This window comes from Martes martes (genome assembly GCF_963455335.1).
Source record: "Martes martes genome assembly, chromosome: 12".
NCBI classification, from domain to species: Eukaryota; Metazoa; Chordata; class Mammalia; order Carnivora; family Mustelidae; genus Martes; species Martes martes.
Genome location: NC_137900.1, coordinates 95,151,317 through 95,179,222, shown reverse-complemented (window position 1 = coordinate 95,179,222; position 27,906 = coordinate 95,151,317). Strand labels below are relative to the sequence as shown.

Sequence of the window (27,906 nt, the reverse complement as noted above, 5' to 3'; positions counted from 1 at the left end):
AGATGTCCAGTCACAAGGCTCTCTCCCCGGGCTACAGGCTGGTTTTCCCGAGGATGAGGGAGCCTCACCCCTGGCAGAGAGGCTTGGGGGCAATTCTCACTTCTGCCCTCTTTCTCCTGGGCTGCTGGGGACTCTCCGATTTCCAGCAGGTGGGTGAGTCTGCAGGTGTCGAGGTGTTCGAGGAGCCCTGGGGCCAGGAATCTGAGCTCCTCTGGGTGCTGAAGGAGGGTGCCCTGGGGAGAGAGGGAACTGCCCGGGGTCTTCTCTCACTTTGGGGTTTACACTGGGCAAGGGGCAGATCTGGGCGTGGGGTTTTGGGGATGGACTGTGCTCGCTGAGGAAGGAATGGGCTTCTCCATTCGGTGTCCTCTTCCCCCGACCCCCACCCCGGTTTCCCCCTCCCCCTTGCCTTGCCCCCCTACCACCCCCTCTCCTACCCATCTTCTCCCTTGTCCTTTCTGTCTTGCAGCAATTTCTTCAGGCTTTGGAGCCGGAGGAAGTGACTTCTTATTTCGGCCCTGAAGCTACTTTAAAAGGTACTTGTCATGGGGTCATCTTGGCAGGGGGGTTCTCAGGGTCAGGGCTCTGCTGGGAGGAGGAAGTCCAAGAATCTGCCATCATTCCTGTTAATTAACTCTGGACTTCGGCCAAGTCCATGAAAGCCAGTCTGGGTGTTCTGGACCAAACTGGGGTTCTGACCCCAGGCTTCTGCTCAGTATCTCAAGGAAACAGTTACTAATTAGCTGGCCCCTTTTGCCCTGGGGCCTCCCTTGGGCTAGGGAAGCCACAGGAGCTCTTGTGGTTTCTGGTTATGGATGGAAATATTTATCCTTTCTGTGAGAAACAAGATAGGCCCTGGCTCAGGCCCAGCCAGAGCCTTCCTGTCGCTCTGGGCGCCGTCTGTGGACCTCTGTGCGGTGCCAGGCCCCTTTCTGAGTTGGGCCATGGATCTAAAGGCTGCTGGGGACCAGAGGCCGGATGGGCTAGTCAGGGTGGAAAGAAATAAGGGATGTCCCTCTTGTGCCCAAATTGTCTGTGGCCTGGGTCAGATGCACACGGAGCCCTGCTTGGGGCCACCTGGGGTGGAAACTTGTGAATCGGGACCCCAGGTCCTTGGAGCTCTTCCCCTCCTGGGGCCTGGGGTCCTTAACTCCACCGGGGGCTCCTTAGGGGGGAGGCAGGTGGGTGGAGAAGGATGGCAAGGCTGGCCTTGGGTGCCTGCTTTTCATAGAGGCTGGACTTGTACCTGCTCTGCCCATTGGGGCTCATGCCACCCCTGGTGATACCCCTCCTGGGTCGAGGCCAGTGTGCTGAGTGCTGGTCTGCCCCGGGGCAAGGCCCAGATGGGAGAGGCGACTTGCGCTCTGCCCTCCTACAAGCCAGAAGGAGCTGAATTTGAACCCAGGCGCCCCCTCCACCGGGGTTCCGGGCCAGCACGCATCTCCACGTGCCAAAGGGAACGGATGGGGGCCCCCGTCTCCAGGGCAGGAAGAGGAGGGCCGAGCAGGGTTGAGCAAGGCAGCCTCCTCTCCCTGCAGTGCCTCCGTTCCGTGTGGCCCCTCTCAGCTGCGTCTGTGAAGATGGACCCGGGGGGTCTCCCTGCAGGACCCCGCGCTGCTCCCTGCACGCCTGGGGCCGGCGCATCACCGTGTCCTTCCGGCCAGAGCGGAGCCTCCTGACCACCTCCTTCACCAGCGAGCGCGTGCTGAACGCCTCCCTCCGGCTACTGCGGCGGCCGGCCCACCTCTGCTTCACGGGAGGCCGCCCCCTGCGGCCCCCGGGCGCCCGGGCCAGAGTCACTTACTGCTCGGGCGGCTTGGTGAGTGGGAGCCCGGCTTCGCCTCCCGGAGAGGCCACGCGGAGGGCGTGCTGGGGGGGACCCCACGGCGCCCAGCCAGGTGTGCCGGAGGATGCCGCGTTGCATCTTTGCCTCGTGCCAGGCCTCTGAGGGCCTGTTCCACGGAGGCTCGGAAAAGGGGGCTGAGTTCCCCAAGGCCCCCGGGCTAGCAGGTGGCAGGGCGAGGCGTGAATCTGGGGGACCACGGAATGGGAAGAACCAGGGCTTGGCAGTCAGCCCTTTGAGTTCTGATTCCAGTTCTGTCCCAGGAGACCTTGGACCACTCGATTGGATCTCAGGGTCTTCAACTGAGAAGTGATGAGGACTGGTGTCAGGTGTCCGTGTAAATCTGTCACCGTGCATCCATCCGGCCAGAGCCGCTTACGTCATCACGTGCCCCTCCCTGGTTGCTGCGTTGTGCGGCCCGGCGTGGGCCAGGACCTAAACCATTCCCGGTCAGCCTGTGACTACTGCTGACCGCTGGGCTGTCCGTTAGCGCGGGCCTAGCTAGTCCCTGGAGACCCTCCCTGTTTCTGTACATGTGGGATCCCACCAGTGTCGCTCCAAAGGCCAAGGCCACGACCTGAGGGAGGACTGGAGTGTGGGTGGGGGTGGGTGCTGGCTGCAGATGTAGAAGTGGGCACGGCCCTAAAAGGGCACGGCTCCTCCCCAGCTGTCCCACAAGGATGGGCTTGGGGGCACTGGACTTGGAGAGGAGCCCTGCACAGAGCTCAGGAGAGGTCTGTGCCGGTGCTGATGTCCCAGAGAGGCCCTGTCATGCAGTGGGGCCACTGGGCTCAGTGCCGTGCTGTTCTCTCTTCTCTAGGAGGGTGACATCCTGGTGGGTATGGACAGGTTCTACGTCCAACCGGTGAGGAGGCGGCACCGGGAGCTGGTGCCTCCCTGGGTTCGTGCCCAGCCCCACCTGATCCACAGGCCTGTCCCCAAGGCCCCCACAGCCCCCGAGGCCCCAGAAGTCATCCAAGGTACAGCCCCTGGGAGAGGGAGGGTGGGATTGCCCTTGGGGACAGCTCTGGGGGGAGGACCAGCTCTCCCCAATGCCCAGGGAGCCATGCAAAATGCCGCAGCCGTGGCTGAACGTCTTCATCAGGATGCTGGGGCACAGGGCGGGCAGGGGAGCACGTGGCTGGCCATCAGCCACGCCCCCAACTGTCTACTTGGTGAACAGGTAGACATTCAGCCTACAAACAGCCCTTCCTAGCTTACATAGCATGCTCACAGACGCACACTGTTGGCAGGACGTCACTCACTGGTATTGGTTGCTAGCACGGACGGGAACACGGGGGCCCAAAGACAGAGAGTGGCCGCTCAGGGCTGACACGGTGGCTCTGGGCACGATCACAATTGGAGATGGCCCTGCTGCCTCCCAGGCCTGCTTATCCATCCCTCGGGCTGCCTCCGGGTGCAGGCAGGGCGCTGTCTCGGGCAAGCCTCGTCGTCTTGGAATGAGCCTGTTCTGCTCTCCAGCAGGTGCCCAGAGGGGCATCAAGGATGCAGAGCCAGTGCCTGGGGCTTTGGAGAGACCTAAAGGACCAAAAGGCCACACAGTAGCTCCCTCCTTGGGGCCTGCACTGCCACCGGGCCCTTTCAGATGTTCCGGGATGCCTGGTCACTATGGGATCTGGCCCTCGGGGTGGGGCGGCATCCAAGACCCAGCAGCCTCTCAGGCTAGCCACCACTAGTTCTAACAGTTGCCACAGAAAATGACCTGCGACAGCTTGGGACCCTCAAGCCTCCTGAGGAGTCAGGAGACCTGCTCCCGGAGGTAGGGGCTGAGAGTGGGCCCAGCCCAGGCCGCTCCCCGGGTGCCCACCCACCTGGGAGGCAGGGATTGCCTGCCCCCCACGTCCCCCACGTGTAAGCCGAGGACCCCGTCTCCCCAAGCTCTGGGAAGTAGTAGGAACCGGGCTCACACGGTGTCTCCGAGCCTAGGAAAGACCTGGGCATGGGGGTCCAAAGCCACGAGTCATCTTCTTTCTAGAACCTTCGCTGTCAGCCCCACTTCCTCCCTCAACGGGCCATCCTCCTTCCCCTCGCGTCCGGAGACAGGCTGCGGGGAGTGTCCTGCACTTGGAGCTTCTGGTGGCCGTGGGCCCCGATGTCTATCAGGCTCACCAGGAGGACACTGAGCGCTACGTGCTCACTAACCTCAACATGGTGAGTGTTCCTTGTGCAGCAGGCTCCTTGGATGGCGCCGACACCAATGCATGGGACTCGGGAGCCTCTGGACACGGCACCCCATGCCAGGAACTTGGGTGGAATGTGATTGGGCTGGCTTGCCTGGGAGTTTGAACTCAGGTTGAACTCGGTGTAACCCTAAGGCTGGGGTCATGCTTGCGGCCCAGGACTTTGGGGGTGGGGAGGGGTGCGGCCTGCACTTTGCTTCCTCCTCCCCTCCCTCACCTGGAGTGGAGGTGGGCGAGGGCCTAGGACCCCCTCTCGGGTCCCTAGGACACCCCACGGCCTCTTGCTTCTTGGGTCCCTTCTGTCCAGGGGACTCTCAAATCTGGCCTCTGTCCTGAAGCCCATTTGCTCCGTGGGAACCTCGGCCAGCAGTGCCGGCCTCTTCTTGTGGGCGTCCCATTGCCGCTGGCCTCCCCTTCACTTAGCTTTAGGGGTGAAGGTGGGGTGGAGAGTACGACTCCCACTGAGTGGTGTCAGAGAGACCGAGTCAGGAAAGGAACGTGAGACCCGTGCCCACAGCTAGAGGGCATGCGTGGGACATACACGCGTGTGCGCACACACACACGGTGACTGCTCTAGGCTGCCACGGAAGCTGCCAGTGTCAGGAGATCAGGACCGACACGGCAAGGAGAGTGCCGGCCCTGGGGGGGTGGGCTGCCCCTACGAATGTACCCTGCCTTGGGTCCGGCCACCTGTTTTGGGCAAAAGGCAAAGTCCCCCAGGCTGACGGCCATGGAAGGCTTTCCCTCCACTCGACAGATATGGAACCTGGGCTTCTGGGCTCCCTTAGCAGCATCTGAGCAGCGTGGGAAGGGACGCAGCGGAGCTCGGATTCCGGCCCAGGCCAGCCGAGGCCCTGGCCGCACAGTGCTCTCACGGGGCCGTGTGTCATTCAGAGGACGAGCTGGCGCCAACAGCCACACGACAAGTCAGCTGTGATCGGCATCTTGACACGCATGGCGAGAGAGAGCCAGGAGGCTGGCTGGGGCGTGGGGAGGGGGGCTTCTCTCTGGGGTACCCAGGAAAGGGCTTGTGGAGGGGGGGGACCCTCGTGCCGCCTCATGGAGACGTGCAGGTTAGACAAGCAGCGAACAGTTTCAGGTGGATGGACAGAAAAGAGAAAGGACAGGATGAATCTGGTGAGAAAGAGGCAGGGTTGGAATGGAATGTTCTAGACTAATAACAATTATCTGTGTCCCGTTGTTTCAGGGTGTGTATGTGTTGTGTGTGTTGAGCCTGAGCAAGGGGAGGACAGGAGCGCATCTGCCCATCCCCGCAGCTGGCTCTCCGCCCGACAACTGGCATCTCCCCCCCGTGCCGATGGAGCGTCTTCTCTGGACCCCAGCACACCAGTCGGGCCATGCCAGTCCACTGAGTCTCCCCTCTCTCCTGCCCCCCACAGGGGTCAGAGCTGCTGAGGGACCCATCTCTGGGGGCTCAGTTCCGAGTACATCTAGTGAAGATGGTCATCCTGACCCAGCCCGAGGTAGGCACTGAACTGGGAGCCCAGAGTCACTGGAAAACCCATTTCTGTTCTCTTTACCTCTTCCCGAGGGTCTCCACCTCATAACAGGGCTGCGGTGAGGACTGAGATGCCGGCGGCCCCCGTTGGGCGCCGCTCCCATAAACACAGCCTCTCTCATTTGATCCCCCAGGATGCTCCAAACATCACAGGCAACATCACGGCGTCACTGCTGAGTGTCTGTGAGTGGAGCAGGACGGTCAACCCTGAGGACGACGCAGATCCCGGGCACGCCGACCTGGTCCTCTACATCACCAGGTACCCGCGTTCCCCGGGGGCACCCCAGCCGGCCCGGGAGCTGCCCCCCTCTGCAAAGGCGGTCCGGCAGGCATGTCCGCACCACACGGATGGCTGTCCTCTCTTCCCAAGGTTTGACCTGGAGTTACCAGATGGTAACCGGCAGGTTCGAGGGGTCACCCAGCTGGGGGGTGCTTGCTCATCCTCCTGGAGCTGCCTCATCACTGAGGATACTGGCTTTGACCTGGGGGTCACCATCGCCCATGAGATTGCGCACAGGTAGGCGCCCTGTCCTCAAGTGAGGCCTAGGAGCTGACCTGGGCTCCCGGGAGGTCACATCGGGGCTGGCAGAGTCTGCTGGAAGGGACATATACGCTTGGCCCCAGTGGACTTGGGCAGTGGGGGAGGGACAAGGGCTGGGAAATCTGATACTGCTTGATTTCCAGGTGATTAAAAAAACCCTTTTTCCCCAAAAAACAAGCACGATGAACTTAACAATTAGAAAAAAAGTTTTTTAGGAAATTCAGGTGAAGAGAAAGCAAATGGTCAACATGATCCCAGATCCTACCACCCAGAGAGAACGCCTGCTCACATTTTGTTTTAGTCATTTCTTACCCACACACATCAATTTTCATTTGCAAAATTGGGATTATATTGTGTATTGTCTCGTTACTATTTTCTTTTCTTTCTTTTTTTTTTTTAGATTTTATTTATTTATTTGACAGACAGAGATCACAAACAGGCAGAGAGGCAGGGAGAGAGAGGAGGAAGCAGGCTCCCTGCCAAGCAGAGAGCCCGATGCGGGGCTCGATCCCAGGACCCTGGGATCATGACCTGAGCCAAAGGCAGCGGCTTTAACCCACTGAGCCACCCAGGCGCCCCTCGTTACTATTTTCTTAATGGAGCAATGCATCCCAAACATTTTCCCTAGAGTTTTTATAATTCTTTCGGTGCGCATTATTTAACTAATCCCAGGCTGTTGGATTTTAGGCTGTTTCCAGATTTTTCCCGTTATGGGCGCTCTGCGTTCTGTAGGCAAATCTGTGCTCCCGTCTGTTGTCATTTACCCGAAGTGGCGAGTTTTCTCGATGATCTTTAAGTCTTCTCATTACAAAAGTCGCGCCCGCGGACCGTGCGGAGACTCCTGAAGTAAAAACCTGGGTCTGTGCTCCTTCCCCTCAGCGCCCACCGGCCCCAGGCCTCCCGGCCCCTCTGAGATCTGAGCGGCCCCCCGCACCCCTGCCTCTGTGCGCGTCGCCCCTACATCAGCCCCCAGCAGTTCCACCGGCCCCGGTTCCGGCCCCTGCACTTGACCCTTGACCCCCACCCACCCCACCTCAGCAGCACCTCCAACCGTCTCGTTTTGGAGGAAGAAGTTTTGTTTGTTTTAAAGAAGGCTTTGAAAACCAGTGTCTTCCCCTGGGAGCGGAGACGGTGGGCGAAGTCCTGTGCGTTTTCCCGACTTCTTTACTCATCTAAGGACACAGGCAGTGGAGGGATTCTCCCCCTCTGGGCCAGCCACAGATCGAGAAAGTCACCACGGGCAGCCCTGCACCTCCCCCCCTGCCCCGAGGTGCCTCGGGACCCCATCCTCCCTGACTTTTAACACCACCGGGTCGCTTGCCTCAACATTTTTTTTTTTTTTTTTAAAGATTTTATTTATTTATTTGACAGAGAGAGATCACAGTAGACAGAGAGGCAGGCAGAGAGAGAGAGAGGGAAGCAGGCTCCCTGCTGAGCAGAGAGCCCGATGTGGGACTCGATCCCAGGACCCCGAGATCATGACCTGAGCCGAAGGCAGCGGCTTAACCCACTGAGCCACCCAGGCGCCCCTGCCTCAACATTTTTTTTTTTTTTTTTTTTTAAAGATTTTATTTATTTATTTGACAGAGATCACAAGTAGGCAGAGAGGCAGGCAGAGAGAGAGGAGGAAGCAGGCTCCCCGCTGAGCAGAGAGCCTGATGTGGGGCTCGATCCCAGGACCCTGAGACCATGACCTGAGCAGAAGGCAGAGGCTTTAACCCACTGAGCCACCCAGGCACCCCTGCCTCAACATTTTTAAAGCCTTTCGATGTTTATTAGCAGAAAGAGGCAGGAGGCTCTGGCTAAGAATCAGTGCTCTCTCGGCTGGGAAACTGAGGCAGGGCTCTCTGGCGGTGGGGTCAGGAGGCCGCTGGGGTCTGAAACCACGCGGCTGGAGGGTCCGCCAGGCCTGAACTGCAGGGGTGGGTGGAGCGGGTGGGTAGGCGAGGGGACCCTCAGCGGTTGCCTCCGCCACACAGCTTGGGCGTGGAGCACGACGGGGCGCCCGGCAGCGGCTGTGGGCCCAGTGGCCACGTGATGGCATCCCAGGACGCCGTGTCCGCCCGTGGCGATCTGTCCTGGTCCGCCTGCAGCCGCCAGCAAGTGCTGCAGCTGCTCAGGTACCTGCGTTGGTCACCCTGCCCTGTCCTCCCCATGCCCCCATCTCCACGCGGGGCACACCTCCGCTTGTCCCCCAGACCCACCCCTCCCTCTGCCCCAGCCCTGCCCAGCTCTCTGTTTAGTCCCATCCCGTCCTGCGCCTCCCTCCGCATGGGCCCCCGTCACCTCCCCCGGGCTCTCCTCCATCCTCCACCACACCCCTGCACCCCCCCTTCCACCTACCCCCGCACCGCGTGCCCCTCCCTCTGTCCACACCTCCTGGTGCCCGCTCCCTCCTTCCCTCCCACTCCTGCTCTTCCTTCCCACCCGCTTCTGCGTCCACCCCTCAATTCTGCCCCATCCATGCCCACCCCCCCCAGCCACCCCGCCTTTGCCTCCACCCTCCATCCCACCCACTCCGCCATGCAACCCGCGTCTGCCGCATCCCCGTCCTCACCGCTGCATCGTGCCCCTCAACTCTGGATTTGAGCCGCCTCCCAGCCCAGGGCCCGCTCGTGGTGCCGGTTCATGCTGAGAACTCCGGTCCTCCCCGGCTTGTGCCCTCTCCCCCTTCCCGCCCCCACCCCGTGTCCACCCGCAGCCTGAGCCCAGGCCTTGTCGCAGCGCAGGACGGGCGCACTGCCTGTTGGATCTGCCGGGGCCGCAGGCCGGGACCGCGGGGCGCCCTCCCCAGGCGCAGCCGGGCCTCCTCTATGGCGCAGACGAGCAGTGCCGTGTGGCCTTTGGTGCTAAGGCAGTGGCCTGCACCTTCACCAGGGAGCACCTTGTGAGTCGTCGTCCACCCCCTGCCCTGACCCCGGTCCGCCATCCAGCCCGAGCTCCCTCCGCCTGTGCCCAGCTCATGCCCCACTGCGAGCTCCCCCTGGGCCAGGCTGGGTCACTTGTTAAAATTCTTAATTTTTTTAAGAAGAGTCCCCATGTTTGTTCCCCATTTTGACACATTTATCCCACAAATTATGTAGAGTGGGCCCTAGCAGCCTCCTGACTCTGTGCCCATGGAACTTCAATAGGCAGTGACTACAGTCTTCCAACCCAATGGGAACATGGAGGGCTTCCTGGAGGAAGTGACCTCCAAACCAAAGCCTGTAGCAGCAGTGTAAGCTGGCAGGGGGAGGGGAGGTGAAGGGATGAAGGGGGCAGGTGCCCCAAACACAGACTTCCTCCCTGGGCTGCACAGGACTTTCATGGGCCCCAGGCACCTTTGCCTTCCTGGCCCCTTTTCCACATGAAATATTAAGACTTATTATCAGTGTTTTAAATATTGCATAAGTATTGTAAATACAGATGTATTAATATTACATATTAGAACATCTTTGATCTCAAAGATCATCTTTTTCTTTTGATTTTGAAAGAAATGAAATCGTATTTGTGGGCCCCTAAAATGGGCCCTGGTCACCATCCCTGTCCCATGGAGAGGTGTGCTGTGCCCTCTCTCCCTCACCACCAGTGCCCATGGAACAGCGTATGTTTCAGTGGGTCCTGTGGTGTGGGGGTACAATTAAGACTGGACGCTGAGCCAATAGGCTGTGGTGGCCCCGAACCGGGCACTTGTTCCCCTCTTAGGACATGTGCCAGGCTCTGTCCTGCCACACAGACCCCCTGGACCAAAGCAGCTGTAGCCGCCTCCTCGTTCCTCTCCTGGATGGGACAGAGTGCGGCACGCAGAAGGTCAGGGCAGGAACGAAGGGATGTTCGAGTGCGTGCGTGCATGTGTGTGTGTGTGCGCCCGTGAGCGCGTGCCCTTGCCCGCATCCATGGAGGGCCCCAAAGCCTGGCTGCCTGATTTCCTGGGGCGGGGGACAGGAGGATCAGTTAGCTGGGGCAGAGGGCCCCGGAGCCGCTCTTGGCCACCTGGTGGGGAGAGCTAGGCCTCAAGTTGCTTCCCGTGTCCCCATGACCTGCCCAGCCTCTCCGAGGGGCCTGGAAGATGGGGCGGGTTTTCTAGGTTTGCAGGACCACCGAAGACCGACAAAGGGCTTGTGTGGGACTCTGCCTGGGGCCCGTGGGGACCCAGAGCCCCGCCCTCCCCGCACCGGTGCTGTTTCTTTCCCCCTTCCCTGGGTCTGGAGACAGGCTCGCGTTGTCCCCCCGCCCCACAGAGGAGACAAAGGCTCTGAGTGGCCGTGATAGCGTGGCTCAGCTCCCTGACCCAGGCTCCCTCTCGTTGGCTGTACCAGGCAGCGTCTTCCTCTCCCCTGCAGACCTCAGGGCCTCTGCCCTTCCTCTCTGCCTGGCGTGGCCAGACTCTTTCTCTGTCCTATAGCCTGGGGTTTGCCCTCTTCTGTGTAGCATTGTTTCTTGAGCAGGATGGGTGTGCCAGGGTTCCTGCATGCGTGCATACCTGCGTGGGTGTGGGTGTCCTGTGGGGGGGGGTGCCCTGTGGCTATGGAGTGAGCGTGGCTGTGGGGTGCACATGCATGGTATGGGGTGCTCTGGATGTGGGATGGCGTGTCCTTCTCTTGCAGTGGTGCTCCAAGGGTCACTGCCGCTCCCTGGCGGAGCTGAGCCCCGTGGGGGTGGTGCACGGGCACTGGTCTAGCTGGGGTCCCCCCAGCCCTTGCTCTCGCTCCTGCGGAGGAGGTGTGGTCACCCGGAGGAGGCAGTGCAACAACCCCAGGTACCACAGGGAGGGGGCCCTGTCCTTCACGTTCCCTCGTTGGGGGGCAGGGGGGTCACCCGTCACCTCTTGTGTCTTGTGGACATTTTCAGGCCTGCCTTTGGAGGGCGTGCGTGTGTGGGTGCTGACCTCCAGGCTGAGACGTGCAACACCCAGGTAGGCCTGCTTCCCCTGGGCAGGACGAGGGGCTCAGGTCAGTGGTGCCGGGCCCTGGGGAGCTGAAGGATTGGGGCGGCTGTGATTTGTGGCTCATGCCAGGGCGCTTTGGAGAGTGGGGTGCTGCTGTGTCTCTGCTGGGACCCCAGTGGGTCCTCCAGGTGCCGCACCTCTGTCCCCACATGCCACCGCCCTTCCTGGCAGCACCCCCTGCCTAAAAGCATCCTTTTAGTCCAAGCACAGGTGAAATTCACATCATATCAAATCACCCGTTTTGAAGTGCGGAGCCCAGTAGCATTGGTCCGTTCACAGCGTGGTTCCAAAATATCTCTACCACCCCAAAGGAAAACCCCAGACCCATGAAGCAGTCACTCCCCTTCCCCACCCTCCAGCCCCTGGCAACCACCGGTCACTTTCTGTTTCCGTGGATTTGCCTGTACTGGAGCGTTTCATAGAATGGAGTCCCATGGTAGGTGAGCTTTGGTGACTGGCTTCTCTCACTCAGCATCACGTCCTCAGGGGTCATCCACGTCACGGCCGGTGTGAGCAGTGCACTCCTTTTTATGGCTGAATAACATCCCATTGTGCAGACGGGCCTTGTATTATCTGCTCCTCTGTCCTTCCCTCCCACTTCTGCAGGCAAACTCGGGGCTCCCCAGCCTGGGAGGGCGCAGTCTCCCCCTGGAGCACAGGCTTGGGGGAGGGGAGCCAGCGAGCAGGCTCTTTACCTCTGTGTCCTGTCCTTGGTCCTGGCAAATCCTCCTCGACTCTTGCATCAGCAGAGAGAGGCTTTTGTCTCCCTCACTTTACAGAGCAGGGAACCAAGGTGCAGCCAGGAGCTGGGCTCAGGCCCACATTGTGACCCGCGCACTGCATGGTGCCTTGTGGTCCCCAGTGGCAAAGGCCGCTATCCTAGGTCCCCTGCCCCAAGCCCCCATCCCGGGGCCCCTCCTGTGCCTGTCCTCTGCCTCTCCCGGGCAGGCCTGTGAGAAGACCCAGCTGGAGTTCATGGCCGAGCAGTGCTCCCAGACGGACAGGAAACCGCTGCACCTGTCCCCAGGCAACGCCTCCTTCTACCGCTGGGGCCCCGCTGAGCAGTACAGTCAAGGTGGGGCTGGCCCCGTCACCCCGGCGCTGTGGAGGGCAGGGCACCGGCTCCGGCACCGGCTCCGGCTCCGGCTCTGCGTCAGTCGCATCACGTCCTGGCACCATCCCTTGCTAACAGGCCTGGGGCTCAGCTTTCCCATCTGTAACGTGGAGATGGGAGCAGGGCCCCCCTGCTCGGGCGAGAGGATTCAGTGAGATGATACTGGGGCTGCGCCAAAGGCTCTCCTCGGCTCATAACTCAGTGATGGTCGCTCCACCCTGATTGTGATCACTGCCTCAGGAGATGGGACACTTGCCCCCAACCCACAGGAGGAAGCAGGGGTGGGGGGCGGGGGCGGGGGGCCGCCCTGGCCAGGGCTGGCCCACCTGGGTTGTGCTCTGCGGTCTACGGCGTTGCCTTCCCTACACCAGGGGTCCCTGTCCCTCTGCCTCCCCAGGGGACGCTCTGTGCAGACACATGTGCCGGGCCATTGGCGAGACCTTCATTGTGAGGCGTGGGGACAGTTTCCTGGATGGGACCCGGTGTGTGCCAACTGGTCGGCGGGAGGACGGGACCCTGAGCCTGTGCGTGTCGGGCAGCTGCAGGGTAGGCGTGTGCGGGCAGCAGGGCGCCCTCCCAACCACGGTGGCCCTGGGGCCAGTCCCATGGGAAGTCAGATGCTCAAGGGCTCCGGGGGGCTTGGGGGGGGGTCTGTGGGTGCCGCCATGAAGCTGCAGCAGAGTCTGCACGGCTGCTCCCAGGGCGCTGGGGTGACCTTGGAGTCGACTGGATGTTCGGAGCCCTGCTGTGACCGTGGCCGAGTCATTTACAACTGCTTCCCACCCGTCAGAGCCTCAGCACCCTCCAGTGACACCCGCCCGCGTGTCATCTGCCACCGCTCTTTCCACAGACATTCGGCTGTGACGGCAGGATGGACTCCCCGCAGGCGCGAGACGTGTGTCAGGTGTGCGGAGGGGACAACAGCACGTGCCAGCCGCGGAACGGCTCTTTCACGGGCGGAAGGGCCCGAGGTAGGGGCTTCCCTCGGGACCGATGGCCGCGCCCCCCCCCCCCACCTCTAAGAATCACCGCAGCTCAGAGCCCTGGCAGTGAGCCCAGGACCCTCCGCGTGGGCCTCCGCCTCCGTCCTCCTCTTCGCCAGCCTCCCCGCGCAGCTGAGCGTTGGCTGAGGCCGCCACGGGCAGTGGCACCTCAGGGTAGCTGTGATAAGACCCAGACAGGGGGCAATGAGGTGTGGCCTGGCCTCTCCTCGCCTCCCCAAGGGATCCCGTCCGAAGGGATGTTATGCTTGGGAGGCCTGTGACTTGGATGGACTTCTGAGGGGTCAGGTCACTCGCAAAGCAGGCGCCTGGAGGGTCAGCCGGGCCGTGGAGTCCCCCTCCCTGTGGTGGGCCACGCGCTGAGCCCGGAACCTGGGATTCGGTCCCTGCGCCTGGGCCGGGCAGCCCTCTGGAAGGTGACCGTCCGGTCTGGCTTGGATTGGCCCCCGGTGACAGGGGACCCTCTACTGCCTGAGGCAACCCCATTGTTAGCTTTTGGCCTCGAGATGCCTCCCCGCCCCCACTGGAGACATCTGAAATCCCCCTTTCACTCCAACGTCAGTGACCTGAGTCCCCCCCCCCCCCCCGCCACTGCCGCTTCCTTCTAGAGTATGTCACGTTCCTGACCGTGACCCGCAACCTGACCAACGTACACGTCACCAACCGGAGGCCTCTCTTCACACACCTGGGTGAGCTGGCCTGAGGGCGCGCCCCCTGACAAACCGAAACTGAGAAAACACCGTCCCCCAGACGCCCTCACGACTTTTTCTTCCTAAGATTCTATTTACTTAGTAGAGAGGGAGAACATGAGAGGGGGGCAGAGGCAGAGGGAGAAGCAGGCTTCCCGCTGAGCAGTGAGCCCGACGGGACTCGATGCCAGGACCCCGCGGTCACGACCTGAGCTGAAGGCAGGCACTTCCCCGACGGAGCCGCCCGGGCGCCCCCAGATGCCCTCACACTTCTGATGCCACCTGCAGTTTCGGGGGTTCCCCCAGCACCACCAGGTTGGATAAGTCCCCAGGAGGACCCCCAGAACCCCGAGAGCGTTTCTGTGCGCAGATCTGGCTTGTTCGAGGGCGCGGAGATGGTGAAAGAAACCAGAGCGGAGACGCCTGTCGGGCAGAGTCTGGGAGGGCTTGGTGTCCCGCACCGGCGTGTGACAGTGGGCACGGGCTATCGCCAAGCCCGAGCTCACCCGGTCTCAGTGTCCAGTTTGATTAGGACGTCGTGTTGTGGACACGACGTGCAGTTGAGCGACTGATGACTCACGTGGTGGCCTCGGTCTCTAGGTTCACAGAGGAGACCAACCAAAGCTGCTGTCCGGCTTTGCATATTTGCTCTTTCTGGCTTGGCCGGTCCCCACCTTAAGCAAAGACACTCCTGTCTGGTGTGACAGAAGTCCCTTCCTGGAAGCCCAGGGCGAAGACCACACCTGGGCAAGGCCGCGCCTCCTTTACCACTTAATGCCACAGTGTTTCTTGATTTCCAGAGGGTGCCCACACCTGCCCTTGGCATCTGGAGTGGGGGTGATGGCCCTGGGGGCCTTGAGCCCCCGAAACCTGCCTGCAGAGCTCCGTGTGGGCAGGCTTGGAGAGAGGGCAGGTCCACAGTGCTCACCAGGTTCTGGACAGAGGTGCAGGGCCACTGATATGTGGTCAGATGCCTGTGGGCATCTGGGAGGGTGTCCCCTGCTTGCCACCGAGACTGCCTGACCAGCCAGGGCACCGGGCAGACGGGCTCCCCGGGGAGGGCTGGGGCCCCGGGGGAGGAGAGCTGTGGCACTGGGGATTCGTCCCCATGTTGCCACCACCCCATTCCTTAAGCCAGGACCTCTTCTGTGAGAGGGCTGGCACCCCGGCCGCCACAGGTGTGGGGGAGGCGGACCCCCGCCCACAGCCTTGCTGCCCCCACAGCCGTGCGGATCCGAGGGCGCTACGTCGTGGCTGGGAATTCCAGCATCTCTCCCAGCACCACCTACCCCTCCCTCCTGGAGGACAGCCGTGTGGGGTACCGAGTGGCCCTCACCGAGGACCGGCTGCCTCTCCTGGAGGAGATCCACATCCGGGGACCCAGCCAGGATGACGTGGAGATCCAGGTGATCGGGAGGGCCTGGGGGAGCCAGCGGGGCCTCCTCCTGCTGTCACCTGCTCCTTGGCTCAGCAGTCACATGGGTGGGGGGGCGCACGGGAATCCCTGGAGTTCTGAGCGTGGACGTGTAGGGGTCACATCTCCCCCCGGGGAGGGCTGTGGCTCGGGGGTCTGAGATGAGCTGACGCTGCGGGGCCCAGCAGGGAGTGGGCGATGTGTGCGCGGGGCGCGTCGTTAGGAGGGATGAGGGAAGGAGACCCCATGTGCGAGGAGGCTGGAGGCTGCACAGGTCTCCAGGGGTCTTGCTGGCCGTGACAGGGCTTGGGGTTCCCCCCCGGGTACGGGGGTGTCGGGGCCAGAGCTGCTGAGGGGCTCCGGGTAAAGCGCAGGGGGGTCGGGCCTGTGTCAGGCCGAAGGAGGCTGTGGGGAGACAGTGGGACGCCCAGACTGGAGACCCACTGTGGGGGGCGTCCCTCCTGGAGCAGGGGCAGCCCAGCTGCTGGAAACAGGGAGAGCCCGAGGTCAAGGGCCGGGGCCCAGGGACGCAGGTGGACTGGAGTTTGAATCCTGCCTCGGCGAGAACTCGGGCGAGGGAATTGACTCTTCTGAACCCGTTTCCCCATCTGCAAAATGGGGCCAAGAACACATACATTGTGAAGTTAGCGGGAAGATCCACCTCTTAAAGATAAAGGGCATTAAGCGTGTGGCGGGTGTCCAGTGCCCCACACGTGTGCACCCTGAGAGGTGGCGGCTGCGACCAACGCGCTTGCTGGCTTGGATCTTGAAAGTGCCAGAGGCTGGGGATGCCCCATCCTAATGGTGGGAAAGTGAGACCCCCCCCCCCGCCCCACTGCAGAAGTCCTGGGGCAAAGGGGTGGGTGCCAGGAGGGCCGACCCAGTAGCCGAAATTTCTCCCAAGCCTCGCTGTCCTCCACAGAGCATGCCGGGTTCTCATCCTGCCTCTGCCGCCGCCCCCAGATCTCAGTCTTCCCCTGTAGAATGGGCATGAGGCTGCCGCCCGCCTCCGAGGATCGGGGGGTGCGCATGCCAGGCAGTGTTGGCAGCAGTCGCTGGTCCCAAGGAGGGTCTGGGTGGATGCTGGCTCTTCCTGTCTCTCGAGGACGGAGGCTTTGGGCTCGTCCTCCCTGTGTGAGCTCCTCTGCTCGTGTCCCCACGTGTGCTTTGCGGAGAAAAGCGCTTGGTGGAGTAGATGGACGTTAGCATGTGTTGAAATAGCCCTGGGACGAGGTCCGAGGTTTGGTGGCCCTTGACTTTGGTCTAGCGGCGCCAGCCTCTGCCCCACGGCTGGAGAGACAGCAGGGGCTGCCCCAGAGTCCACCCAGGCTACAGGGAGTCCCCCGGGGAATAGTGCACTCCTTCCCTGACTCCCCGTGCAGCCCAGGCCACCCACCTCCCGACCCCCAGCAGCATTGTTCCCAGGGTCGCACAGCTGTGTCTGCACGCTTTGCCGTGTGTGTGTGTGTGTGTGTGTGTGTGTGTGTGTGTAAAACACAGATTCCGGGGCTGCTCCGAGCCACTGCTTCAGGACCTGCTGGGCGTGCCGGAGAATCCCCATTCTCACAAAGAGAGGATGGTGCCGTGTGGCCAGATGAGGACTTGTGGGGACAGGGGCTGGAACCTTGGGGCCTCCGGGGCTCTGCCCTCCAGCCTAGCCCTACTCTGGGGCTGGCCTTGGACACAGAGCCCCAGGACCGGCCAAACTCCCTTGGGGATCCCAGCGGACAAGGCCCCCAGCTCTCCGTCTGTCTCCTGCAGGTTTATAGGCGCTATGGGGAGGAGTATGGTGACCTTGCACGCCCAGACATCACCTTCACCTACTTCCAGCCTAAGCGGCCACAGGCCTGGGCATGGGCCGCCATGAGGGGGTCCTGCTCTGTGAGCTGTGGGGCAGGTGAGGCCTGGGGCGGGGCTTGCCTGAAGCACAGTTTGCCCCCTGCAGGGAGGTGGCCCAGCCCCCCTCTTCCCTCCCAGGGCTGCGCTGGGTGACCTACGGCTGTCTGGACCAGGCCAGGAATGAGTGGGCAGAGGCCGCCCGGTGTGAAGGGAGCCAGCAGCCGGCAGCCTGGCCAGAGTCCTGCGCCCCTGGGCCCTGCCCCCCACAGTGAGTGCTCTGCCATGCCTGCTGGGCTCTCACTGGCTACGGGGCACATGTCCTGAGCTGAGATCAAGAGTCAGAAGCTCGGGGGACTTGAGTGGCTCAGTTGGTTGGGCATCTACCTTTGGCTCAGGTCATGATCTCAGGATCCTGGGATCGAGCCCCATGTTGGGTTCCCTGCTCAGTGGGAGCCTGCGTCTCCCTCTCCTCCCTACCCTACCCATGCTCTCTTCTCATTATCTCTGTCTGTCTCTCAAATAAATAAAATTAAAAAAAAAAAGAGTCAGAAGCTCAACCGACTGAGCCCCCCAGGCGCCCCTGGGACACCCAGGGGGCCACCGGGCTGAGTGGGCTGTCCCTGGGCCATGTCCAGGAACCTGCAGGGACATAGGGTCCAGTGCAGAGCAGGGAAGCCAGTCCGCTGGACAGATTTGCCTTTCCCTGCCTCTCCTGAGCCAGTCCTCGAGGGGACAGGGATGGCCCCGACGCTCTGTCCCTCTCGTCCTCAGCTGGGCAGCCGGAGACTTCGGTGCGTGCAGCGTCTCCTGCGGGGGAGGCCTGCGGGAGAGGGCCGTGCGTTGCGTGGAGGCCCAGGGGACCCTCCTGAGGCTGCTGCCCCCTGCCCGGTGCAGAGCGCTGGCCCCAGAGCCGGCAGTGGTGGAAGCTTGCAACTCCCAGGCCTGCCCAGCGAGGTGAGCGCTGCGAGGTGGGGAGGCGAGTCCGGAGATGCGGGGCGGTGAGTGCAGGGAGGCGGGGAGGCGACTGCCCAACTCCAGTCAGGGCTCAGGGCTTGTCCTACACCCAGCCCTACCCTTGCAGAGTGTCCCCTCACTCCTAGGACTCTGGCTGGGCCCCACCATCCCAGAGGTGGGGAATTACTGTCCAGGAGACACTGGGCCGGCCATTTCCCTCTCTGAACCCCCAGATCCCTGCTCACACATAAAGCCATAAGTGTCCCTTTGTTGTTACCATTGCTGTCCCCACGGTGCCTCCTTTCCCTTCAGGATCTGAGCTGACAGTGGCTTCTTCTGAGTTGCTGCTAACTGGCTGGGGCACCAGGTCAAGTCCCTTCCCTCTCTGGGCCCCAGTTCTGTTACTGGTCCAGTGGGGAGGGGCCTGGCCTCGGTCACTGGTGGCGCACGCATGGCGCGGGCTCCCCTGCCCCTCTCCCGTGCGTGGCAGACCTGGGAATCCCCACCCTTCCCCACGGAGGCCGCTCCTGCCTCAGCTCCGTCGGCAGCTGCCCCCTGTCAGGGCCGGCTTTCACGTGGAACACGGTTGCCATCCCTCACCTGGGTGGCCCGATTCCGTTTCTCGGCACCTGCTAGGGTGCGAGGAGTGATGGTACTCTCTGGACAGAGGCCCACCTTCCTCTCTGGAAGGCACCGGGTCCAGGCCTGAGTCCCGGCCCCAGGGCTGCCAAGTGGAGGGCTGGCAGCCGCTTGTCCAGCACTCTGGGGAGAGGCCTCAGGGTTTTGCTTCTTTGTGGGGCTCCTCCTTGAGTGCTGGGGTGCTGGGGTGTGGGTTCACTGCCTTTCCCCGCCCCAGGAGCCTGGCTCTACCTACAGCCCGATGAGAGGCAGGGCCTGCTGTCTGTCCTGTCCTCAGGGAGGAGGGCTCAGACGCGTGCTCGCCAGCCTGTGGAGCAGACCCAGCTTTGTGGAACAGGACATGTGTGCGCGGGGCAGAGGGCCCGGCCACCGCGGGGCCCTGCCCCACAGACGAGAAGCTGCCTGCCCAGGAGCCCTGTGTGGCCACAGCATGTCCTCCAGGACCAGGTGATGTGAGTATCCTGGGCACAAGGGTACCAATACCCTGGGCTATTGGGGGCTTATCGGACAGGAGAACAGGGAGCACTGGGTACCCTTGGCCTCCTGGCCAGAGCGCAACGACTGTCTTTCTGCAATGTGGCCGTGTCCAGGATCCGCCTCGCTCAGAGGACGAGCCTAGGGAGAAACTCCAGGCCTCGTCCCCCCTCCAGCTGGCAAGCTGGGCTTGGGCCCCAGACCCAAGCATCCCATTAGGATGCAGCTGGCCTGGCTCCCGAGCCCCAGCCTCAGCCCTGCCCTGCGGTGACCGACCGCCCGTGCTGGTACAGAGGCCAAGGTGGCGACTGGGGTGGGGGCGTCCTCAGGCAGCCGGAAGCAAGTGTTCCCGGAAAGGAACAGCGGGAGGGGCCACCTTTGGGGTTCTGCTGACCGTGCCCCCCTCTCCTGAAGAGATTGGGGTGGGTGGGGGTGGGGGACCAGGTGCTCAGGGATCCAGAGTGGGGAGACTGAGACCAAGACCCAGCAGCCTGTTGCTTGTCCCCCGCAGCCAGACCCCCGGTCTCTGGAGGAGGAGGCCACATCCCCACCGGGCGGCGCTGGGGTGGGGGCTCACGCCGCACACTTGTGGACTCCCCTGGCGGGGCCATGCTCTGCCTCCTGCGGTCGAGGTGAGGCCCCCAGGGCTCCTTCGCTAACTCCTACCTGCCTACCTTTTGCTTAGTTCTAAAATGCATTTGAACCGGCTCAAGTTCAAATCCAGACTAGGTCAGAGAATTCAGACTAGGTCAGAACGTGATGTCATACACAAGGAGGTTGGGGCATGTCTTCATCGCTTGGGTGAAAGGCAGGAGAGACAATAAAACTCGGCGGTATTGGCACCCACATGTATTTCTTAAGGTCTAGAAAGTCAGTGAGCAAAGGGCCCCAGACACCTCTGAGCTTCCTGGCCGCCGAGTCAGAGGTTTTAAGATACGTTATGTTCTTGAACTACAGGCCTCGGCACTTGCCCAGAATCAAGGCCAGGAATTCTTTTGAGGATAGTCCTAAAGCAGAGATTCACTGAACCGGACCCTGATACCATCGTTGTCATAAACACAATACAGGATGGTCAGAGCAGTTCTCACCAAGTGACAAGAGGCAGAGCTGCCTCTGGAGGGCCTGCCATGGGCCAGGCCCTTTGTACCCCACTTCAAAGTCCTTATAAATATCCCTGTAAGTGAGGCACCATCAGGTGAAAAATCTGAGGCTCAGAGAGGTTAAGTCACTTGTCCAAGGTCACCCAGCTGGCAAGTGGCAGAGACAAGAGTCGGATCTTCTGGAGCTCCCCGGAGAGCGGGACACCCATAGTTCTTGTCAAACCCTCCTCTTGGGGCTTGGGGTCTCTGCTTCCTCCCCGCAGGCCTGAGGGAGCTGCGTTTCGTGTGCGTGGACTCTGTCGTGGGGACCCCTGTCCAGGAAGAGCTCTGTGACCTGGGAAGCAAGCCTGGGAGTCGGCGGGAAGCCTGTCGGGCTGCCCCTTGCCCGGCTTGGTGAGTGGGGGTGGAGACTATGCGGTGGGGGGTGGGGGGTGGGGGGAGGCAGCAGCCTGGGTCCCTGAGGGAGGGAGGCGTGTCGCCCCGGGGTGTCGCCTCCGACAGAGCGCTGGCCTTCCTGCAGCAGGTGGGAGACCCGAGCCCCGGCACCGTGCCCAGTGACCTGCGGACGGGGCTGGGTGCCACTGGCTATTCGGTGCGTGAGGCCGGGCCAAGGCCACCCTGTCCCCCTGCCTCCCTCTGAGTGCTGGCGGGTGCCCAGGCCCCACCCCGTGCAGGGCTGCAGTCCGAAGCCCTGCCCTGCCAGGTGGGCCCCTTCCCAAGGAGACAGGTGGTCCCAGGCACGCATCCTCGGAGGGGGCCTCAGCCCCTCCCTGTAAGCTGCTCGGTGCCCTCCCCTGCAGGACACCCCACTGGTGTCCTGGAAGGCTGTGGTGGGCTTCAGGCATGTGGGACGCTGTGAGCACGCGTGGCTGATGACTCGTCATCCCTTGCTCTTCCCCGAGCGCCTGCCATGCCCGGGGGCTGTTCTGACGGCAGGGACAGAGCAGTGAGCAGGACAGACAGGTCCCCCGGCCCTCCTGGAGCAGAAGCCAGGGGCAGCGGGGAGACGGAAGAGCGAGCAGACAGACCGGGAGACATAGTTTGCCGTTGGCATTGGCGTGATGTGGCAAACACAGCGGGAAAGAAGATTGGGAGTGCCGGCCAGGCCCGGTGGGGGGCCGGCATTCCTATTAGAGACACAGCCAGCTTCGCAGTCCCCCTGGGGTGCCCTGTCTCTCCCCTGTCTGCCCTTTGAACACATCAGTTTGCCTTCAGCGTTCTGTCTGGGAAGTGGGCCTTTCGGAATGTTCTCTGTCCACTGTGCCCAGCCTCTTGGTGGAGATGCAAGGGTGCCCCTCAGAGAAAGGACGTCTCCAGGCCCTTCCCAGTCTGGGGAAACGAAGGCAGGCCCTGCTCCCCTGGGTTCCCCCCAGCTCCGGTGTGTTTCAGGTGGAGGTATAAGCTGGCGGAGTGCGGTGTGAGCTGTGGAGGAGGGTTTGCGCAGAGGCTGCTGTACTGTGCGCGGGCCCGCGGGGACGATGAGGACGAGGAGGTCCTGCCGGACACCCAGTGCCAGGGGCTGCCTCGCCCGGAGCAGCAGGAGGCCTGCAGCCCAGAGCCCTGCCCGGCCAGGTCAGCAGCCCCAGGGTGTCGAGGAAGCCGCTTGATGTCCCAGAGTGTGCAGACCCCAGGCCAGTCACCGCAGGGCTTATGGGCTGGCTCCAGCCCGGGAGATGGTCCTCGGGGAGCAGGATTCCCTGGCAGGCCGCACTAGGAGTCAGAGGCGACATTCCGACAAAATGCAGGCAGGGCTGCAGGTTCTCGTCAGGGCTTGGTTGTGGGGGGCGCCGGAGAGGTCTCCGGGAGAAGGAAGGATGTGGAGCCGAGGGTGATCCCACCACCAGCCCGAGGGTGGTCCCTGCTGGGGCACAGGACCTAACAGCTGAAGCCAGCGAGGTCCAGAGGTGGGGTCGAGGTCTAGAGGAGGGATTGGAGCCTGCAGGGGGCCCATTTCTCCACCAGGGGCGACTCTGTCTCCCACAGGACATGTGGCAGTGTCTGGAGACATTTTCAACGTCATGGCGAGGGAAGGGGGATGCTAGTGGCCTCCGGTGAGTGGGTGGAGGCCAGGTGTGCGGTTGAACATCCCACACAGCCCAGATGCCCTGACAGGACCGCTGGCCCCCAAGGTCGGTGGTGCCCAGGTGGAGAAGCACGTGTGCTCTGAAGGGCAGGTAGGGGTCTCGGTCTGGTTCAGTCCATCTCCCTACCATCTAGAACAGCGCCAGGCCCACTGAAGGCATGGTTGCGAGGTGGCATCCCAGAGCCAGGAGGCGGCCCAGTGTCACGATGGGGGCCTCAGCCTCTAGCCCGGGCTCCCAGGGTTCGGTCCCGGCTCTGAAAGGCATCAGCTGTTACCAGTTGTTGACCAGTCACAGATGAACACGGGCAGGGTTGACCGGTGCGGAGACTGGTTTTCCTCCTCCTGGGGCATCTTCTCCCTCACCCCTGTTACTTGGAGCATGGAGGAAGGGTGAGCCCTCCCCGGGCTCAGGGCCGCGCTCCGGGCCTTGGTCTCTTGCAGGTGGAAAATCATGTCCCTTGGCCCATGCTCAGCTAGCTGTGGCCTCGGCACTGCCACACGCTCCGTGGCCTGTGTGCAGCTCAGCCAAGGCCAGGATGTGGAGGTGGAGGGGGCAGCCTGCGCGGCTCAGGTACGGCCTCAGGCCAGCATCCCTTGTGTCATCACCGACTGCACCTACCGGTGGCACGTCAGCTCCTGGACACAGGTAAGCGCTGGGGCTGGGGCTGGGGGAAGTACATCTGCCCAGGGTCCTGACGCATGGGGACCCTGGGGGCTTTGATTTATTGTGATCCCCTGAAAAGAGGGGGCGAGTAGGGTGGGAGGAGGTGGCCGGGTGCCTAGAGATGGGAGACACAGCAGTGCCTCGAGACCTGAGGAGCAGGTCTGGACCGAGGTCCGGAGACACCAGGAGATGAAGGGGAAGGTGACTCCGTCCCACATCTTTGTCTTTCTGGGGCCGTCCTGTGCCCAGTACCTCACAAAGTACTAGAGAGACTAAGGAAAATAGGGTTAGGTCTCCCGCGGGAGGCCCTCACTCATGGTGTGGAGCGGGAGAAGGAGCCAAGCAGACAGCCACCGCCGGCATCAGTCAGAGGACTCTGGGCATCTGGGTCACGCAGAGTCGGGAACTCAGACGAGGGTAGCGCAGGGCAGGCAGGAGAGCAGGCTGGGGGCTGGCTGCTGAGCCTCGGTCTCACCATCTGTGGAATGGAGACACGGGCTCGCCTCCTGGGCGGTTCAAAGATTAGATCAGATCACACGTGGCCAGGGGTCACCGCTGTCCCTGACGCCCTCTGGCAAGGGCCGCCGCAGCCCCCTCTCCTCCTTCCCGGCAGTGCTCTGTCTCCTGCGGAGATGGTACCCAGCACCGGCGTCGCGCCTGCATCGGACCCCAGACCCAGGCACCCATGCCAGCCGGCTTCTGCCAGCACCTGCCCAAGCCAGCCACGGTGCAGAGCTGCTGGGCTGGACCCTGCACCGGGCAGGGGACTCCCAGTCCGGCACCCCGCCAGGAAGCCACTGCCCCAGACCTGGCCATTGCTGGTGCTTCTCTGCAGTGGCCCCAGCCCCGGGCCCACCTCCTCTCCCCAACTTCCCAGCTTCAGGGGCTCCTGCCTGGGCTCCAGGAAGGCCCAGCTGAGCCCAGTTATGTTCTTCAACCTTTCTGTCTGGGCGGCCGGCCGGCTCTAGGAGGGGAGGGCAGAGCCATCTCCACTGGGAGAGCTGGGGCCAGCTCCTTGTGGGACCCCCTGGGGTGGATCGCTGGGAGGCGTGCGACTGGACCGAAGGCATGGGCTTGGGCGGTGGTGCTCGGGGCCCGCCCTCCTCTTCTACTTTGCTTCCGCTGGCAGAGCTCAAGCTCACTTTCATTATCATCAAGGGAAAGGGAACCTGAGGTTTCATGGAGTCAGACCCAGGTCTGTGGGACTCCAAGCCATGCCCTGCTGTATACACCGCCTCCCTCTCACCAGGGCATCCAGAAGCGGCTCTGGGCCCCGGATGGAGACACCGGGACCCGTGCAGCTCCCTCCCCTGCCCTAAGCCTGCTTCTGGCGGGGCCCAGGAGGATGCTAGCCCCCCACCTGCTAGGCTCCTCCCCAGCACGGAACGCCCCGCCCCCGCCCTGCTGGGGGTGTCCTCCGCGCGGAAGCCTGTTCACCTGTGCTCCTGCCCTCTTTCCAGGTGCCTGCGGCCGGCAGCGCCTTGAGCCGACAGGAACCATTGACATGCGAGGCCCAGGGCAGACTGACTGTGCCGTGGCCATTGGGCGGCCCCTGGGTGAGGTGGTGACCCTTCAGGTCCTGGAGAGCTCCCTCAGCTGCAGGGCTGGTAGGTCTCGGGCCATGTGTACAGCTGCTGCCCAGCGTTAGGCCGCCGGGCACTGGGGAGCACGACCCCTGGCTGCCCCTGTCCCGGCACGATGTGCCACAGGCAACCCCACCTGGAATCCTCATGGCCATCCGCGGACGGGCTCGGGCTGGTCCTGTTCCACAGATGGGGAAACTGAGGTAGTGTCTGGGACTTGGAGTCACGTAGCCGGGACATGGGAGGGACCGGATCGTGGCTCCGTCTACCCCAGGCCCCGTGCTGCCGATGCTCACCGCACGGCCCCTTCCTAGGGGACATGCTGCTGCTTTGGGACAGGTTCACGTGGAGGAAGACGTGCGGGAAGCTGTCTGGCTCGACCTTCAGCTCCAAAACGAACACGCTGGTGGTGAGGCAGCGCCGCACGCGGCCTGAAGGCGGGGTTGTGCTGCGGTACGGGAGCCGGCCTGCCTCGGGAGCCCCCCACAGAGGTACCGGGGGCCGCCAGAGCCTTCCCCTGACCTCTGCAAGGCAGCCGGGTGGGCAGACAGGGCACCCACGGAGATGGAGGAGGACCCACCTGCTCCCCAACCCCAGGATGAGGTCCCGGCACGTGGGCACGTGTGCGGTGTCCCTTCCTCCCTGGGGCCTTGCAGTGACAGGGGTGGACGTGGACCCTGACACCCTCACCCTGTCGCTCAGGCCGCCACCATGGACCCCCGCCCTGGCCCTGATGTCCTTCAAGACCCTTAGGGTCCTCTGTGCGCAGCTTTCCCTCCCCCCCAGCCCTGTTCTGGTGCACTGTCCTCTTGGCTCAGCCCCCGCAGAGCTGCTGTGTGCACGCATGGTTATACATGTGTGTGTGCACACACACAACTTCATGGAGGGGATGGCATCCCACGGCCCCCCTGGTGTCCTCCCTGGTGTCCCACGGCCCCCTGGAGGCCCCTGGGGACTTGCCGTCTCCCAACAGCCCGGGCTGGCTGAGTGTGGCTTCCCTAGCCAGTTCCAGAGGTTTCCGGGATCCCCCTGGCTTTGTCTCTACAGAGACGTGATGCCGTCCCCGATCTCTCGGTGCCCTCACTGAGAGCACAGGCTGGCCGCCCCTTCTCACGGCTCTCCACTTCCCGGTCTTTTGCACTGGGCTCTTGCTCCCTGGGGGCCGGGGGGTACAGGCAGGCTGGGCTCCCGTGGGCTCCTAATAATGGCAGTGGCCTTTGTGACAGGTTCAGTGTTAAGCACTTTTGCACATGTGACTTGAGTCCTAGAAACCGCTCTCCCAGCGCCTGCTTTTGTTGGCTTCACTCTACAGAGGGGGGATCTGGAGCTCAGAGCCCTGAAAGCCTTCGCCTAGGGTCACACGGCAGAGTGTGGTGGAGGTGGGGTTCAGTGGCGGCTTCTGTGTGGGAGACCTGATCTTGACAACACCATATTGCCCCCCTTCACTGCTCCCCAGCTGTGAGCTACCCTGGCCTCTGGCATTGGTGGTCTTTCTGGGGGCTCCTAGGACCCGAGATGGTCCACTCCCGCCCGTCCACCTGCTCTTCTCTGCAGACTGTGACGTGCAGCACTTTGGACCCTCGGGTGAAATCGTGAGCCCCTCGATGAGTCCCGATGGGAGCAACTCGGGGGGCTGCCGCATCTTCATTAACGTGGCCCCCCAGGCCCGGATTGCCATCCACGCCCTGACCACTGACGTGGGCTCGGGAACCGGAGCCAGCTACATCTCCGTAAGGCCACCAGGATGGGGACAGGAATGGGCTGAATTTCGCTGATTCGAGATAGCTGTCCCCGGGGATGGGAACCGGAGGTGCTGTACTGAAGGACCCCCTGACTTTGCTCAAAAACCTGAAAACCATTAGTGAAAGGAGATACGAATTTTGTCCACTTACCAACAAAAAAATTTTTTTTTTTAAGATTTTATTTATCCACTTGACACAGAGAGAGATCACAAGTAGGCAGAGAGGCAGGCTGAGACAGAGAGAGGGGAAGCAGGCTCCCTGCTGAGCAGAGAGCCCGATGCGGGGCTCGATCCCAGGACCCCGGGATCATGACCTGAGCTGAAGGCAGAGGCTCTAACCCACTGAGCCACCCAGGCGCCCCTCACCAACAAATGTTTACTGAGCTCTGCGCAAGAGTGAAACACAGAAGACCTTTTCTGATGTAGATTGTTAACCCAGGCCTGAAGCATAATTTTAGACCCTGATACAACTTTTCCAGAAGAGGCCAGATCCTCCCCGCACGCGGTTCGTGTGTTCCGAGAGAACTGTCCTCTGCAAGGTGTCAGCTCCCCCAGTGCATGCAGCCTGGCTTCTGGAATCCAGCTCTAGCACCCTGGCTGTGTGTCCTTGGGGAAGTAGGACAGCTTCTCTGAACCTCAGTTTCCGGGGTAGAGCAATAGTGTCTTCCTGATAGGGCTGTTGTGTGAAGATTAACGTGACCCTGAGTGTATGATGCCGTGTAGGAACGCGAGCTAGTTGTCATTGTGGCTGGCCCTTTGGGGCTGCCCCTTTCCCCTCAGATCCGGGACATCCACAGCCTGAAGACGATGACATTCCGTGGGCAGCAGGCACTCTACTGGGAGTCAGAGGGAAGCCAGGCTGAGATGGAGTTTAGCCAGGGCTTCCTGGAGGCGCATGCCAGCCTGCGGGGCTGGTACTGGACCCTCCAGTCTAGGGTGCGGGAGCCTGGCCGGACCGCGCTCTAGCTTCCTCTCCAAGGACGTTTCTCCAGGGACCCGTGGGCGCAGTGGGATGCCTCCTCCAGATCCTGGAAGAGGCAGGAAGGAGGCTGACATTTATGAGCACCTGTTAGGCGCCCGGCGAACCCGAGGGTTGACTCTGGTCTCTGCTTTCCGGTTTGGATCTCTCTAATCTTAAGGATCTCCTTCAGGGCCTCCTCCAACATGCCAAAGGTTGGGCGGTGGGAAGCAGGGGCTGCACTCCCTGAAAAGGCCTCTCTGTACGAATAAACGGACTGCGCAGTCCGAGGAGCGTTTTCTTCACCTACCCCGTCCCATCTAGCTTGAAAACCCACGCTACGGCGTTGCCGAGGTTCCCGGCGGCGGTCGGGCTCCAGACCCATTCCTGACCTGAGCAAGCCCCGCGCCACCCCTAGAGGTCTTTTCTGCTACCCAGGGAGGAGGACAAGGGACTGTGTGGACTCAAGCATGGGCCCGGCCCTGGCGCACCTGTTCATTCCCCGCCCCGTGCCAGCCCCGCCGGGAGGATCCGACCACCGAGAGCGCCGCGGCCAGCGCGCCCCGCCCCCTATGCTAATGAGCGCGAGCCCCTCGGGCTCCCCTCGCCCCGCCCTGCGAGC

General features: G+C 62.5%; 1 protein-coding gene across 1 annotated transcript; it reads left to right on the top strand.

The window, feature by feature from the left end:
- Window positions 1-30: 30 nt before the first annotated feature.
- Window positions 31-27,592, top strand: ADAMTS13 (ADAM metallopeptidase with thrombospondin type 1 motif 13). Its single transcript, XM_080819833.1, has 31 exons — window positions 31-149; window positions 470-536; window positions 1,539-1,819; window positions 2,664-2,823; window positions 3,840-4,015; window positions 5,445-5,528; window positions 5,698-5,822; window positions 5,934-6,080; window positions 8,084-8,224; window positions 8,829-8,991; window positions 9,789-9,893; window positions 10,691-10,842; window positions 10,935-10,998; window positions 11,980-12,106; window positions 12,543-12,691; window positions 12,996-13,116; window positions 13,755-13,835; window positions 15,060-15,241; window positions 17,011-17,146; window positions 17,227-17,356; window positions 17,860-18,042; window positions 18,959-19,133; window positions 19,667-19,787; window positions 20,519-20,648; window positions 21,645-21,827; window positions 22,780-22,984; window positions 23,616-23,925; window positions 24,463-24,609; window positions 24,900-25,076; window positions 26,140-26,315; window positions 27,107-27,592. The coding sequence occupies exons 1-31, from the start codon at window positions 54-56 to the stop codon at window positions 27,290-27,292; spliced, it is 4,680 nt and encodes a 1,559-aa protein (XP_080675959.1). The 5' UTR covers window positions 31-53; the 3' UTR covers window positions 27,293-27,592.
- Window positions 27,593-27,906: the final 314 nt, after the last annotated feature.